Here is a 16,826-nt window from a genome sequence, read left to right as displayed (position 1 = left end):
TTGCTTATCCAGGTTGTTCTCACAATGCTATGGAAGTAACTTTTACATTGGATTTTGGTCATTATTTTGGAATAGGTGAAATACAGCATGGCTTCATGGAATAATAATAACAGAATAACTCATTTTAGTAGTAAAAATAAAACTATACATGTTCTTAAACTGCATTAGCATAAATGATCATCTTGATCATTTTAGTCATGTATAGAAGCAATTGTGTAGGGAATTTCCAACAGACTTGTATGCTAAATATTTTTAAAATGCCAAATCTTGGAAATGTATTTTACTGCTTTAGTGCAGCTTTAAGTTTATTGCCAGTTTTGTTGCTTTCAGAACCGTAGGACTGGTCAAACAGGCTCCAGTACAGAGAAGGCTAGTGAGGGAAATTAGGGATTCTTTTGACTTACAAGAGTGCTGACAGTGTGACCCATTTCTTATGGTAGGCCTGGACATGTGATTGCTCTGCAATATAGACTTGCTGTATTATGTTTTATACTAATAAACCAAGTAGAACATCCAGTTGCATTCCTGCTTTGAAGCAGGAAGCAATGTAACCTTCAGTCACAAGCAGCAGCCTCTTTTGCTGAGCCAGGTAATGTGTGTATAACTCTGTCTTTCTCTCTGCCTCTGTAAAAGCAATGATTGGACTAGATGTATTGAAGAATTACTTCTTACTTCTTGTCTTACTTTCCATTTCGTGTTTTTCTTACCTGTCTATATATAACAGACTTTTCCATGCAGTTGAGGCCTTTTGAAATGCTGCCTGGTCTTCATACTTTATTGCAAAAGAGATAATTCTTAGGGTGTGGACATGAATCTTTCAGATGGCCTTTCACAGCATGCTTACGCAGCATTGTAGATATTTTTATGTGATTTCAGACTGACTGGCATCATTTTCAAGCCTCAGTTTGGTTTTAATGTGAGGTGAGAGTAGAAGGTAGTGACAGGAGATAGATTTTTGGAATTGCAGAAACAGCTGTGTGTTTTGGTGGGGCTTTTGTTTATTTAAATGGAAAAATATAATTGCATTCTATAAGGTAAGATTACTGAGAGAGGGAAAAAGGAATCACTGTTTTTGTGAGTTTTGCCATACTATGCCAGCGTGAAGCCTTAAGATTCCTGTTGTTTCTCAGAATTGTGCATTTTTTTTTAAATGGAATATTGTTTGATTAAATTCATGGAGTTAAATAAGAAGATATCTAACATAACTGTTGTTATCTGGAGCAGACCTACTATTAAGTATTCATTTGGAACAGTGATAGCTTAAATACAAAAGTAATTGAATTGTACTGTATTATTTTGGACAAAAAATGAAGCAAGATAAGCCCAGTAGTACACAGATGCTTTATAGTAAACAAACTCATATGTTACAAAATTATTGTGCGTATTCTTTGTGTCTCTGCTCCATCTGATCAATTGCACTGTTCCAACGCCTGGCCTCGTTCCATTTTTCTTATGTAATGTCCAGTGTGACACTGAAGTGTGTTGGAGTGTTCCACTTTTGTTTGTTTTATTTCAGTGGCGATTAAGTGCCAGCAACAGAGAGACTTCTACAAAAGGAAGAAGGCAAAGGGACTGTGATAGATGCAGCTCTAATGATGAAGAATCAATTGGGTATGAAGTCATCTCAAAATTATTCTGTTTGTATGTTCTGCAATTAATAACCTTTATTGAATATGGGTAGCTTTGGTCTGTAGTTAATTGGGTCATGTGAAATGGTTTTTAAGGTTTTGACAGATCTTCAGACACTTGTGTTTCAGTGATTTATTGATGCTGAATTATGAAACAACCATGTTTTTTTTTTGTCTGCTTAAATACAAGGCTGCAAAATCAGAATGAAAATGCAATGTTGACTAGAGAAATTATTTCATGGAATCTTGAAAGGTGCTTGTTACTCTTTGTAAACTATCATTTTAGCCCTAGGTATTTTAGTTATTTAAGGTTTCCAGACTGTCTTTGGAATGTCATTCTCTGCTCTGCAGTCCATATTCATTAAGGAGACTTCATCAACTGCTAAAACAAACAAACAAAAACCCAACAGGTATAATGATAAGTAGGGAAAGGCTGCTATTAAAAACAAAACAACAAAAAAATCCCAACCAAAATTAGAGGAATCTCACCTCTGTTTTTAGGTGTTCAAGACATCTAAATGAATAAAGAACTGCTGAATGTGCTGCTGCTTAATGCTCTGTTGCCAAAAACAAATGTGTTGATTTCTTTCAGATTATTTAAAACTACCTTCTGTGAAGCATCAGCTAGATAACTGTTTACCCAAGAAACTTTAAAACTTCATTGCCTATGTAGGCTTATATATGTAAGCTAGGAAGTATATTGACTTCATGGTAAAATTAATTGTATTCATGGTAATTAAGCAACCATTATTTCACAGATAAGGCAAGCATAAGCAAATAATGCCCACTCTCTGACTTGTTTTCTGACTAGAACTTAACTAGATCATAACTGATTTATTGTCAATAGAGGCTGCTAGAAATGAAGTTTCCAGAGTATGAGAATGCTTAGTGACCGTGAATGCTTGAAACACTCATTTCAGGGTTTAGTGACCTATGAAGCATCATCAGTTGGCCCTGTCTTTACATTCAGGATGCTTCAAATGTTGCAGGCAAAAACTGTGTTTGATGTAAATCTTGAATTTATTTTTCCTGTTTATTCAGAGAGGTAGCTGTTTAACTTATTTTGTTACCTCAGGATGCTTCACTGTAACTTCAGCAGAAGAAGTGACTCACATTGAAGTACAAGAACTTAAAAGCTGCATTAATTGCAGTTTCCTGAGTTTTGATTGCTATGAATGGTTGATGTTTGACATCAGTGATGGAGTAAGAATGAGTGGGAGTGCTTGTCCAGGGGTTGAAGTCTCCAACAGGCAAAAAGCAGACAACAAAAAAAAAGGAACGAAAAACCAGCTGAGCTTCTCTCAGACATTATACATATATACATACATATGTAGTAAAAACTTCCCTGCAGGAAAATAGGCTTTTTTTCTTTTTTTATAAAACAGGACTGTCCTGTTACTTCAGAGGATTGTGTTTCACAGCTTTGATTTGTTGTCATGGCAGTGACCTTGTCTTGCACGTGTTTGAGACATACCAAGCATACTACACAAATTCAGAAAATGTTTTTCATTGATCTGTTACAAATATCCAACCTGAATTGAGGACATTCCTTCTGGCCCTGTCCCTAGTTATGTGGGATGTATGGGAACTGCTGAGTCACGGCCTGAACCTCTGATCACCTGAGGCGAGCCATGAGTCAGCCAGAGGAGCACAGCTGAAGGCAATTCTCCTGTGCTGCAGGAAGGGGTGGAGCCTGGCTCCACCTGTCCTAGACCTATTGAAGAGCTGGCTACCAGTGGGGAAAGGATCTCTTCTGGAGATCACCTCTGCTGGTGTTTTGTGAGTGAGCCCAGGATAGGGGTAAGCCTTCTATTTATTCTCTTTTGTTATCGTAGTCTGCTTTGCCTAACTCTCTTGTTTATTTTGTGATTATAACATCCTAATATTCTTTGATTATACAGTGGGAGATGAGGTTGGCCCCTGCCTTACCACAATCTCCTTTCAGGTAGCTGTTGAGAGTAGTAAGGTCTCCTCTGAGCCTCCTCCAGACTAAGCAATCCCATTTTCCTTAGCCATTCCCTGTAAGAGTTTTGATCCAGATCCTTCACCTACTTTGCCCTTCTCTGGATGTGCTTCAGGGCCTCAATGTCTTTTTATAGTGGGGTGCCCAAAACTGATCACAGTACTTGAACTGCAGCCTCACCAGTGCTGTGTACCCTCCTGGTTCTGTTGGCTACACTATTTCTGATATGAGCTGGAATGCTCTTAGCCTTCTTGGCCACGTGGTCACGCTGCTGGCTCACATTCAGCTGGCTGACAAGTGATACCCTGTAAAGACATGTGGCAGCAGGTACAGTTGCTTTTAACCGGCTTCAGATCATTCAAGAAAGGTAGTGGTCACAATCCAGTAATAAAGAAGAAGTAGTTCACCCTTTTCCAAGGATCTGGGCTCACTGGAAACTCTCAGATAAGGCAGTCTCCAAGTAGAGATGCTTCCCTTTTGGCTGCCAGCCCTTAAATACAGTTAAGGTTGCACAGGTGAATTACTTGCACTTGTGCTCCCAGGGCAGGCCATGCCCCTTCACCAGGTGCTCAATCATTGGTTCAGACCATGACCTAACAGTTCCTGTACATGCCCTCTGATACTTCCCTTCTGTGTAGCTTTCCAGCCACTCTCCTGCCCCAACCCTGTAGTGTTGTATGGGGGGATGCTGTGACCAAAGAGTAGGACCTGGCACTTGGTCTTTTTGGAGTTCATATGAGTGGCATCAGTCTTTCCAGTTCCTTCTGTGTGGCTTCCCTACAAGCAGATCAGTGCTTCCTTCCAACTTGGTGTAGTATGTAAACTTGGTGGGGGTGTACTCAGTCCCTTCACCCACATCATCAATGAAGATATTAAACAGAACCAGCTCCAATACTGTCCCTTAGAGAATAGCACTTGTGACTGGTTGCTAGCTGGATTTAACTCCATTCACCACCACTGGCCAGACGTGTTTTGTTTTTTTTTTAACGTAGACTCTTGTTTAAGCCATGAGCTGCCAGTTTCTCTGGGAGAATACTGTGAGAGACAGTGTTAAAGGCTTTCCTGAAGTCTAGGTAGACTATATCTGCAGCCTTTCCCTCATCCACTGGATAAGTCACCTGTTCATGAAAGGAAATGAGATCGGTCTAGCAGAACTTGCCTTTCATGAATCTGTGCTAGTTAGGCCTGGCACCCTAGCTGTCCAGCACGTGCTGTGTGATTGCACTCAGTGTGATACCTGCTCCATGACCTCCCCTCATAGTGAGGGTCAAGCATGCGAAGAATTTTCCTAATGCAAAAGTTTCTCTCTTCTTCCTAATGAGGACTCTCATTTATGTTGAAAAGTAGGAAATAAGTCTTAATAACAAACTCTTAGTTCTTTTTTTTTTTTTTTTTTAAAGTCTTCCTCATTGATGGGAGCTAATATTAAATATTTAAGGAATTGTATTTCCTCTAAGGTGTTACTTGGGCATTGTTAGTGACTCTCTAATTTTAGTCAGAAAGGACTAGCTGAGTGCATTAGCACAAACTCACATTTGCTCATGGCCTAACTAAAATTCTGAGTTGCAAAATTTGGTAGCTTGTTGCTTCTATCCCTCCTACTGTGAGAAAGGGCCATGAGGGTTGGAAGCCGTGTTGTAAACCACAATTTCCTACATTTGAATACCTCAGCTCAGGACTTTGTGAAAAGTTACTCTCAGGTGATTTGTTCATGATACCTGAACAGGGTTTGGGGGGAGGTTAGTTCATTAGTCCTCCTCATATTCTGTTGGTCTCTTACATGTTGCTGCGATTGTGTTAAAATAGATTAGGACTGTCACTTGATATTAGCGTCTTGCAAAAAGGTAGTAATCATACTTATGTAGCTGGTCTGTTCATGTGTTGCATTCCACTTTTTTTTTTTTTTTTTTTTTTCAGGAAGGGGATAACCTGGTTTTTAGGGTAACCATCACTGCCTAGAAATGGAGCTTAGAGGCATCCATTTGTCTCAGCTGTATTACTCTTATGTTGTCCAAGAGGAAAATAAAAACAAATTTAAAAATCTAACAACAAAAGACTAAATAGAATGCTGTTTTGAAGTTCTAGTTTCTGGTTCTGGTCTGTTAAGTTTTCTACAGGGGAAGGGTAGGAGCAGTACTTTCATAAGGTGTGATTCTTTCAACTTGGTGTTTTAAGCATTAATTATAATATAAATCACAGCTGAATCAATACAGATACAGAATTGGTTGGAAAGGACTTCCAGAGATCATCATGTCCAACCCCCTGCCAAAGCAGGTTCCCTACAGCAGGTCGCACAGGTAGGCATCCAGGCAGGTCTTGAACATCTGCAGAGAAGGAGACTCCACCACCTCCCTGGGCAGCCTGTTCCAGTGCTCCGTCACCTCACTGTAAAGAAGTTTTCTGCATTTGTGCAGAACTTCCTATGCTGCAGTTTCTGGCTGTTTCCCCTTGTCCTGTCTCCACTCACTACTGAAAAGAGTCTGGCCTCGCCGTTCTGCCCCCCACACCTTAGATATTTATAGACTTGGATCAGGTCTCCTCTCAGCCTTCTTTTCTCAAGGCTAAACAGACCCAGGCTTTCTTCATAGGAGAGATGCTACAGGCCCTTCACCATCTTTGTGGCCCTCCGCTGGACTCTTTCCAAGAGATCCCTGTCTTTTTTGTACTGAAATCAAGTACTACCCTGAAACAGTCATTTGCATACTGTTTCCCCCTTGCCTTGATGTAATCATCCAAGTGGTTGTAACTTTCAGGACCAGCAAAGCAACATGCGCTTTTGCTGTTTAAACATTTAAACATTGTAAAGAAGTGATGAAATGTCAAGGCCATGAAGTAGGAGGACAAGGACAACAGACAGAAGTTTTCTTTGAATAATGTAGTAGTTGAACGTGGCAGTGAATTTCCCATTAATGGTTGATGTTTGATTTATTCTTTGAGGCTCTTTAAGGCTAAAGACCATGTGGGCTGGGTACATACTGCAGAAGCTCAGATGGATGAATACACAGCAAGGTTGTCAAGTGGCTTTGTTCTGTAAACTCGGCTATTGCAGGACTTGAAGGGGAACCTTCACATGGCATGTGGCAAGCCACTGTTAAAATATTTATTTGTACAAAATTTGAGCTTATGAGTAGAAGAATGTAGACATTGAAGATAATTGTCTAGACAATTGCCATTAACTTACTCAAAAAAGAAGTCAGTAACTTCCAGGTCTGATTTTGATCGAATACAAATTTGGACAAACTAGAACCAGTGGTATATACTGATTACATACATAATCATTGAGATAGGAGCTGATCCTAGGAGCCCAATTGCCTAGCGCAGTAGAGGTCAGACATTTTCTGTCAGTTGATACAAGTAATAGCTTTTGATCTTGTGCGTAATAAGGTAGAATAATGTTGTGGGGCCTTTTTCTTTGCCTGTGAAATGATTTAGGACTCAAGAGGAGCAACTAGTAGCATTTTTCATATTGCCCTTTTCTTTTTCATTATCTTTTACTGTATTCCTTTCTCTTCTGTTGAAGTAGACAACAGGGGTTAGGATAGGTGTTTGCGTTAGAAATAAAAAATACGCTGCTTTGGTTTTCCTTCACAAGATGCCTCCAGTCTTATGTTGCGCATGTTCCTTTCTCTATCTGCCAGCAGAACTTGGCTTTGGTGCATATTTTGCTTGCTTTTTTTCTGCTTCACATCTTTTTCTTTTGCAATTTCTTTTGCGTGGTTTGCTTGCATTATGCTGTGGACAGCTTAGCAGATAATTTATGAATCTGTGCTAATTTTTGTATACAGAGATGCAAGCTGGCTTAAGTGCTGGCTTAATTTTTCTTCAATTTGTTTTATGTTCAATCTTAATGACATGATTTTTCAAGAAATATGATCAGGTGCTGTTTCGCCTTTAGAAAGGAAAGCTATTGAACATGTTTAGCACTGTACAGCTTTGAAGATAAGTCACAACCTGCCTGTAGTCAGAAACTGATGCTATATAAGAAGTGATGCTTTAGCCTGACACTATCTTTTTTATAAAGTTGTTTTGTTGTTGTTTTTTTTTTTTTTTTTTTATGTGAAGGCCCATTAAATGAAGGGAACAGTGACCATGAGTGACTCTATACGTAATAACAATCACTGAACCAAATTGCTAGGAGCCTATCTAATCTGATAGGACTGTGAGCAAACAGTCAGCCTGTGATGTCAGATCTTAGTTTCCAAGATGTCCAAGTTCCTGAGAGCTGGAATCTTTTCAGTTATCTTCACAAGTCCTGATCATACGATTAAACTGAAGATTTGGTGTTTGTGTATGGACTAATCATCTTGCTGACTGAGGATAAATTTAGAAAAAAAATCATTAGGGTATGTTGTGATCAACAGACACAAATGCTGTCATTTTTACAAAGTGAAAAAAGTTTAGGTCTGTGAAAATACCCTGTTATCATGATTGTAGCCAGGAGGACAGAGGGATGTTCCATAGAGTAACGCTTATGTTGTTTTATGGAGCTCTACAGTAATAATTAAAAAATGCTTTTTATTTTTTATATTGGAAAAATGATTTCAGAATAGGTGTTCAGATTGCTGGGTCCTTGCTGACTGTTTCTTTGTTGTATTTGAAGGAAAGATGCTGTTTAGGTAATTCAGGGTTTTATTTGTAGTTTCAAGTCCTCTTAGAGGAATAGAAGAACTGTCTGGCTTAGTTTTCCATTGCTTATTCCCTTCTGGGACACCAGACTTATTTTCTCAGATTTCTTAGACATATGTATTTCTCATTTCCTTATATATCTATTATTTCAAGTATATCTTACAGTTGGACAAAAAAAAAAAAGACTATAGATCTGAATACCAAGGTTAACATATTAGCTCTGAGCATCTGAGATGCCCAGAAAAAAACCTATAACTTCTGATTTGGAAAAGATTTCCATAGGAAGTGTCTCCTGCTTCCTATGCTGAAGACTACTTTGCAGGTTTGGTTTGCTAGGCTGCTACGGTTGGGTTCTATGTTGTTAAACACTGGTGTTCTTAAACTTCCTGTAGTCTGGGGAAACTGCAGCATTTCACCCTTCCAAAGATAACTGAATATCAGTTATGTTGTTTGCTCCTTGGAAACAGAACAGTGGGACCAGCCATGTATCTTGGTTGCCTTAAGTTGCTCAGACCTATATTTACTTTCCAAGTTTGTCAGTAGGATAAACATGTCTGTAAAGAAAATTTTGAGCCTCAGAGTATAAAAGAAATCTTTTTTAGATTTACAATACTTGAAGTAGGTGCTCAGACTCTGCAAAAGGTTCTTAAAAAAAACAATTCTTTGTCGTATTACACAGAGTATGCACAAGCGTATGTAAAATAGCAGATGCCTACCTGATTTTTCATGACTGCCTAAAATATTCAGGAGCACTCCTGTGGTTTGGATCAGTCTTTTGATGAGTCCAAAGATTACGCACGTATGACTTCTCTTTGCCATCAAAGAGCTTATCTCTTGCTTCAGAAACCCTGGATTGTTTTTCCTACAGTAGTTAGGAGTCATCCTGTACAAAACGAAACACTTCTTTGTTCAGATTCTTAGTATCTGAGTGCTTTAACTTTTCCTTTTTTTTAAATTCTTCAGGTTGAGTCATTAATATTATTTGAGCAAGTTAAACAACAAGTAAAATACTGGTGCGTTACCAACAGTTTTTAATCAGAAATCTGAAATGCAGCATCATAAGAGCTGCTGAATAAAATTAATTATATCTCAGCCAAAGCCACAATACTTTTTGGCCATTTAGTTTTCCTCTGGGAAAGTTCTAAGGGAATCCTAGAGAGTGGAAGAAGCTGCCTTCATTTGAGCTAAAATTGCTTAGCTTTGAATTGGAACTATTTAAGTTCTGTGTCTGTTGTGTAGGGCAGTTGTCTCCAAAGTGGTTTTCATGCCCCACAGTGCAATCCGTTGGCATGCAGGGGAAAGTATTGTTTGTACCATTAATAAATTTTTTAAAAAGTTGTTTATTTCATTTTAAAATTTCTATTACTAACATACTAGTACAGTAGTACATCTATGTAATTCACAGTTAAATAAACACTGTGGTTTCTGTATGCTTAAAATACTCTTACTGATGGAGTGTGTGATTGTAAAAACATTGTACTATTAGTTCAGGAGGTCCATTGGAAGAGCTCTTGATGACAGCAGCTCATTGTGCACTTGCATTATGGCATTCAGTGATGCAGAGATCTGGCTAAAATTGATCAGCAGTCATAGTTTACATGCAGGTTTTTCAGGTTGTGTATAGGAAGCTTATTGACCTTTTTGTTTGCTGAGAGGTTGTGTGCTCACATGGCAAATAACAAGGGAAAAGAAATCTCAACATGCAGCGACTAATGCAAGAGTGAAACAGAAGGATTTTGTGAAACACTTCCCTGTTCACATTTCATCAGTGTAGCAGTTCCATATATACAAAACATTCAAACATACCTGTTCTTCTGTAATTTTCTTGCCAGTTGATCTATTTACCACCTGGCACAATATAGCTGTTCTGTTCGTGAGAATGCAGCTCATCACTGACTCAACAGTTGTTAACCCACTGAACAATAGCAGCCTTTTGCTGAAGAAATATTGTTGTAGCATGTAAAAGCTGTGTGAACAGTAAAATACTTTCTATAGCTGTAAAAGAAGGTGAACAATTTAGAATAGGCAAGAAATTGCAAGAGAGAAGGGAGTTCTTACGTTGGTAGTTGTATGAGCCTGAGCTTGTATGTGTGCTCTTATAAATGGCCCTGATAAAACAGATCCAATTCTCACTTGCTTGAAATTGTAGTCAGCAATCTAGAATGAATGCTGATATATCGTCCATGGTATGTAATACTTGTCAGCCTAAAGAAAACTGTTCAAGTTGCTGGCCTTGATACATATTTAATTCTTGTTTAAAAGAACCTTAACAGGGAGTTTTCATTAACTCAGTAGTTCATAATTGTTTGTTATTTCTATAGTGACATATAGTTGAAGAAACATCATCAGTTGAAGCTTCAAAGCTGCCAACTATATCTTATTTGATTTTATTTTACAGCAATATTGTATTCTGAATTTTGATATGGAAAGCAATAGTATTTATGGTTCTAAAACAGGATGCCACAATATGAGTGGTTAATGTTGTACCCTGAAAATACTCAAGTGTGTACTTTCAGAATAGTTTATAAGGCCATTATGACACTACTTCTGACATTTTGCAATAAGAAATACGCACTGAAATTTCCTTGCCCCTGCATGGGAGGTTTACCACTTCAGAATCACATATGGATCAATCAGTCATTGATAATAGAAGAAACCCTGAAAGAATATGCTGATAAGAGTTGCAGTTATGATTCCTTTCCTGCAGAGAGAATTACTTTGTAAATTGCTGGGAAAATGGTGTCAATACTACTAAAGATATAAGATATGATGCAGAGACAGGAAACTCATGGAAAAGCTTTGTTGCATTCGTGTGACTTAACAAGCTCTCCACACCCTATTATTAATTTATTATTATATGCATGGCAGGCAACCCAAAGTTATCTTGACGAACGTCCTGAGGACGAAAATAGGAAGAAAATACACACAAGCACAACCTAAAACTGATGCTAATTTTTCTGATGCTGGCAAGCTGCAGTCAAATCAACCACCCTCATCATCTGTTGCCAGCCTAAAGATATGGCAGATTTTAAACCCTGCTCTCCACAGCCCTTTTCTGTCTAAAAGGTATGTTGTATTTGCCTTTATATCACTAAACAAAATAATTTTCCTTGCAGTTTTTCATGAGAAAGTATTTTTTGTTGTATCACAGCTGTCTTGTTCATTTTTATTCACATTTTTATGTCATCTGACTTCATTGAATTCCATTGCATCTACTTCCTTTTGATAATCTATGAGAGAGATGGTGCCAGGTGCACTGTAATGAGATTTCTGATTCAGTTGGCTTGTTGGTGATCCTGTACTGGCAAGATCATTCTGTTTCAGTCATTAGACTCTCAAAAAATAGTTTTTTTTTTTTTAACTTATTGGGGAAAGAACACATTTCCATTTAATGATCTTCTTTATCAGGCAAGGTTGGGAATGTATTGTCACTGTTTCAGACTAGTAATGAAAATATGAGAACAGGCAGAAAGATCAGAAGAGAGGCATATCAAGTCTAGTATCTCTTTTCCTTAGGCAGTGGTCAGTTGCAGATGTCCAGGAAACATATGGCTAAAGTTAATGTCTTTTTCACTGACGTTTCTCTCTGAGCTTCGGATAATGAACAGTTTAGGGACTTCCTTTATTGGAGTTTGCATCCAGATTGTGATATTCTTTTGCATCAGACTTCCATTATATCATATTTATAATAATAAATTGTTGCATATCACCTGTAGGCCACTGCAACAGCTTGTCCTTAATATAGCCTCTGATTAAAATTAGGTTTACATCTCAGTAAAGGAAGAGATCTTATTTTTGTGATTGTCTCTTTAACACTTAGAAGATTTTTTTTCTGAGCCTTGCTTTTGCTGTATTGTACAGTGTCACCTGGAAGTTGAGGAAGGGAAGAAACTCTGATGCTAACTTCTTGTGTATGTGCTACTTTTAACCTACTGAATGATTGCTTGGGAAAGTTCAGTCTGTTTTACTGGAGGCTTCTTGTTCACAGGAAAATCAAGATTGCTTGCTCCAGAATTGAGAGAAATATATACAGCTATTGCTTGAAAGCTACTTAGAGATAGACATGAATTATTAAACTTTATTATACTTTTATTATATTTTACTTTATTAGTAGTTTACTAATACTGATGTATTAGGAGCAATGTAGTGTGAGTTGTATCTGGTTAAGTTGAAATGATCTCACTGGCCTTTTGCTGTTTGGATTCTTACTTGTATATTTTTTTGTTTATCTGCTTACTCTGGATTTTAAGTTCCATAATGGGATTTTGTTTTATGCCTCTAATTGACATAAGATTGAGAAAAGAGTAATAATGTTTGCTGATTTTGAGGATCGTCCACCTTCTAAAATGCATTAATTTAACATGAAACTTCTTTCTCTAGATCTCAGTGTGGTATTTGTGATTTACTGTTATGTATATATGGCAGGCAACCTCAAGTTATCTTGACGAACGTCCTGAGTACGAGAATTGGAAGGAAATACGTGGACAGTCACATATTAATTGATTCTAATTTATCTGATGCTGAGAAATTACAATTGGGTCAACTAGCTTCATCATCTGTTGCCAGCACACAAACATGTCAAATACTAAGTTCTCCTCATGAAAGTTCTTTTCTGTCTGAAAGGTATGTTACTCCATACTGATTTTTTCAGTCCTCGTGAAATGATACAGCTTCACAATGGAGAAGAACTGCCCTGAAACAGTTTTTATGATATTCCCGCCTTGAAGCATTTCAGTGTTCTTGAATGAAAACTAACATCTCTGACAAACCATTTTAACTTTGCATTTATTCTTATTTGTGCTGTACCAGATATTAATGGGCTAGTTTTCTCTTGTGGAAAGAATTTTCATTTTTGATAGATCAGTGTTTCTGGTTTGTGAGGGTTGCCATCTAATTCAAACATATTTCACTCTTGCTTTGCTGCTGCTCTTAATATGTTCTTCCACAGTTTCAATTAACTTTGCCAAGTTTTGGCAAATTTCTCTTTGTTCATTTCTTTTCTCATTAATTCCACCAGGAGTCGCAGTCTCATCAACAGACTGGCATAGTTTAAGGACTGTGTGTGTATCTCGTTGCTTAGCTTGTGCTTTTTTTTCTTTCTGACGTTTACTATCATAGGAAAGTTGAAGTGCTATACTAGCAGATAGTTGAATTACGCAGTGTTTGTTCCAGTCCAGGATGACATTTGAACTTGGAGTAAGCTCCTGCCTTTTATGACAGTCTCTTCCTTTACGGTCTTTGCTCCGTAGCAAAGTATTCACAGAAATAAATAGCAAGAAATCCATGGGGAAAAAAAAAAAAATAGAATGAGATGGGAAAAGAACAACTGGTGACTGCAGGAATAATCACCAATTTCTAGCTATAAGAAATCCTATGCATTCTGGAGAAAATTAATTCTTACTCCTCATTCTGATAGATGAACTTGATAGAGAACCTTAATTAGTAGGAATTGCTTTCTCTTTTACTGTTGGGATCTCAGTTACTATTTAAATTAATCTGACAAAGTTGCAGCTTAAATAAGAGAGTTAGAGCACTTCATTAAACTGTTGGTTAAGTGTCACTCTAGAAGTATGTCATTTGTTGCTAGGACATCTTTTCGTAACTTGGGACAGACTAAGTGTTGATGAGTTTGGAATTCTCGGTTGTTGTCACTTTGCTTTACAAAATATTTAAAATCTATAACTTTTAGAATTCTATTTTTCTTCTTGGTATTCTTTTGGACGAAAGGAGTCAGTGCATTCAGAGAGAGAAAAGCATAAACTTTTAAATACAATTTTCCAAACCCAAGCAAGCATCTTGTGCGTTTTTCATGCTCATAATTGAAGGCTGGCTGTTCAGTTTTATCATAAGTACAAAAATGGCTTTGAACTCTTCAGGACTGAAATAACTGGTAATTGTTCTGCTCAGTGTAACTCTGTGAAGAGAATAATGCCCGATGACAGAAATGCATTAGAGATATGCCATTAAAGTTCAGACTTTTTAGCTAATTATGGAACTGGATATATATTTATATAGATTAATAAAATCTGTACTTTTAGTTAACATCTTTTTGACTAAAAAGGGTCTGAATCAGTTTTTTTTAGTACGTGATTTACTCATCTTACTTTAGATTTGGTGTTGAAGGATTTTCTGTCCCACTAATGTGTAAAGTGAAAAACTTGTTACTAGAAAGCAGTAATGTTAGGAGGATTTTGTACCTCTCGCTCCCCTCAACCCTCCCTGTGACCTCAGGGTATTAGTGCAAGTTTTAGTAGCTACCACATGGGAAATGGAGAATTTATGATTATTTCCAACAAGGAGAGAGTTTGATCCTTGTCACCTTTCAGTAGTTAATGTCTGCGTTTAGAGTACACTTATTGATTCTGTAGTGGCCTTTTCTCTCAGAGCAGATTAAAAGCTCCCCCCTTATGAATATACATATGTGGCCATATTGACGTTCTCTGGTACCATCAAAATAGCTAGAATAAGGGCTCATCCTTACTGAAAATCGTTCCTTTGTTGTACTGTGGAAATCACAGATTAAGTCAAAGAACTGTGTGCTATCAAAACAGGGTGGTAATAAGTTAACCTTTTTCTGTCAGCTAGAATTTGATGCGAGTTCCCCGTTTCCTTTCTTCTGTTTGATGTTAAAGAATTAGTGGATTTTGCATTGCGTTTTCACTGCAGCTAGTGTGAAATGCATTTGTTTAAGTCATGGTCAGTATAATGAATTTAAGGTGGGTGTTAAATATAAAGAAACTTAGGGTAGTTGATAGATTTATTTTATACTTAGTTCTCACAGATGTTGAAAACAACTCAAGTATCGTCATTTAAAGCAGTCAGATTAAATAATATTTATATGTTTATACAAACATATAAATTGAGAGATATGTTGGTTCCAAAATAAGTTTTCTGCAGTAAAGCAGCTATTCCATAACCAGAGCTGCCTCACCCATGGAAGACTTTGTCTTCTTCAATATACAGAGAGAATAATATTGCTTCTATGCATTTACTTTTTGTGCATATGGACACATTTGTGGTTCATCATGAATGAAAAAAGAATTAGTGATTTCTTCATGATGATTATATAGTGTTCAGCACTGTAATATCAGAGCAATCCAGACATCTTTATCTATCTTTACAGCATTCCCAAAGAGATGTGGTAATGCAGTTTACACATATGGCACTGAAGATTAGGCACCTGTTCAGAAATGATTTTGACTGCCTAGTTAAAGATGTCAAGAGTATTTTCTCCTGTGTTTCATGATGTTCTTGTCTGAACTCAGCTGTTTGGGATTTCAGTTGTTACGATCATCAGCTCTTTGCAAACTGCACTGCAAAATTCCAAGTTCAGCACATTATAAAATTATTAACCCCAAATCATTTTGTACTAAAGGAAATGACAAAAGGAGAAATTGAGTGAGTTTTCCAGAGCAGCATTAAACTGCTTCATATATGAAATCTTAAATTATTTTCTTACCTTCCAACACTCACCACAAATAAAGGAGAGGTCACAAAGGTTAGTTTGCTATTAAATTTTCAGAAGAGAAGTCTTGTATGCTGAATGTAATTAAGTTTCTTTAAGAAAATATCATGTGAACATATAATTAAATATAGTATCATAGTGCATATGCTAGAAACCAAAGTATGGCTATGTAGACTTTTTAAATCTGTGACTATAGGTATATTATAAAGGCATATTTACAAGGTCCAGACTCAAATGTATGGATGTCATAATGTTCAGGCTACCACTGCACCCTGAGTAAATTGGCCAGTTTATTAAAAACAAACACAATGAACAGCAAAAAACACCGACTGATTACTTTCTTGCATGTTTTTCTTTTTAGAAGGAGGTTACAAACTCAGATGAACTGCTGTAGGTTTTCTAGTTCTCCATACTGTAGATCCTGTCTCTTTCTTTTCGGTTTCTTTCTCTTTTACATCCTTTGACCTCCCCTTACTCCCTTTCAACATTACTGTTTCAGGCTCTTTTGAGTAGGAATTTCTATTTCAAGTCTCTTCTCGTTTCAGGAACTTATCCAGTGGACTCTATTATCAATTCTAAATCTAAACTAAAAATATACTGCTTAGCCTCATTCTTACTGCATTCATTTTGATAAAGGCATGGCAATCATGCTTTGCTGCAAAATAATATTTCAGTGTCTGGTATCAGGCATGTCAGATCTTCATTCCTTGCATCCATTTCATTAGTTATGTCAGAGTATCTTAATATTTTCATTATGGGATCTGCATTAGTTTGCATCTCATTTGCCAAGCTCCATGTGCTTGTCAGAGAGGTAAAAGTTTGTCCAGCTAACTTGTTTCTGCTGAGATTCTTATTCAGTATTCTTCCAAAATTAAAGATAAGTTTTCTTAAATTAAAGATAAGTTTTTAAGTTTTAAGAACATAATTTCATTAATGTTCTTCACAGATCAGAGCATTGCTTGACAAAGTCAGATGGCAATCTTTCTAAGGAGCCAGAAAGAGGTAACGTTGTCTTGACTTTTAGAAGACGAAAGCTGGAGAAGAAAGGTTTGTAGTGAGCAATAATCTAGCATTTAAATATGAATTGCTGGGAGTTTGTTGGGGGTCTTTAGTCTAGTATTATGAGGAGAGCAGGGAAATAAAC

At 37.1% G+C, this 16,826-nt stretch overlaps 3 protein-coding genes across 22 annotated transcripts in view; all 3 read left to right on the top strand.

Annotated features, from left to right (window-relative positions):
- The window catches only part of RPL24 (ribosomal protein L24), a 304,494-nt gene that overhangs the window by 54,502 nt on the left and 233,166 nt on the right, over nt 1-16,826 (top strand). The gene's annotated exons all lie outside the window — the stretch shown is intronic.
- Nucleotides 1-16,826, top strand: part of SENP7 (SUMO specific peptidase 7) — a 45,529-nt gene that overhangs the window by 6,821 nt on the left and 21,882 nt on the right. For 11 of the 20 annotated variants that reach the window (XM_052664788.1, XM_052664867.1, XM_052664760.1 and 8 more), the window contains 4 exons: nt 1,517-1,611; nt 11,086-11,283; nt 12,643-12,840; nt 16,629-16,729. In XM_052664788.1, the coding sequence (XP_052520748.1) occupies nt 1,517-1,611; nt 11,086-11,283; nt 12,643-12,840; nt 16,629-16,729 (592 nt within the window). The remainder of the gene's footprint in view (nt 1-1,516; nt 1,612-11,085; nt 11,284-12,642; nt 12,841-16,628; nt 16,730-16,826) is intronic. The other 9 variants (XM_052664924.1, XM_052664851.1, XM_052664898.1 and 6 more) reach the window with 7 other exon arrangements.
- The window catches only part of ABI3BP (ABI family member 3 binding protein), a 302,331-nt gene continuing 288,897 nt past the window's right edge, over nt 3,393-16,826 (top strand). Inside the window, exon 1 of the mRNA XM_052664412.1 lies at nt 3,393-3,428. The gene's annotated coding sequence lies outside the window, so the exon portion shown is untranslated. The remainder of the gene's footprint in view (nt 3,429-16,826) is intronic.

The sequence above is a fragment of the Tympanuchus pallidicinctus genome, unplaced genomic scaffold (genome assembly GCF_026119805.1).
Source record: "Tympanuchus pallidicinctus isolate F22 unplaced genomic scaffold, pur_lepc_1.0 scaffold10, whole genome shotgun sequence".
Taxonomy (NCBI): Eukaryota; Metazoa; Chordata; class Aves; order Galliformes; family Phasianidae; genus Tympanuchus; species Tympanuchus pallidicinctus.
This window is presented reverse-complemented; position numbering and strand designations above follow the sequence as displayed.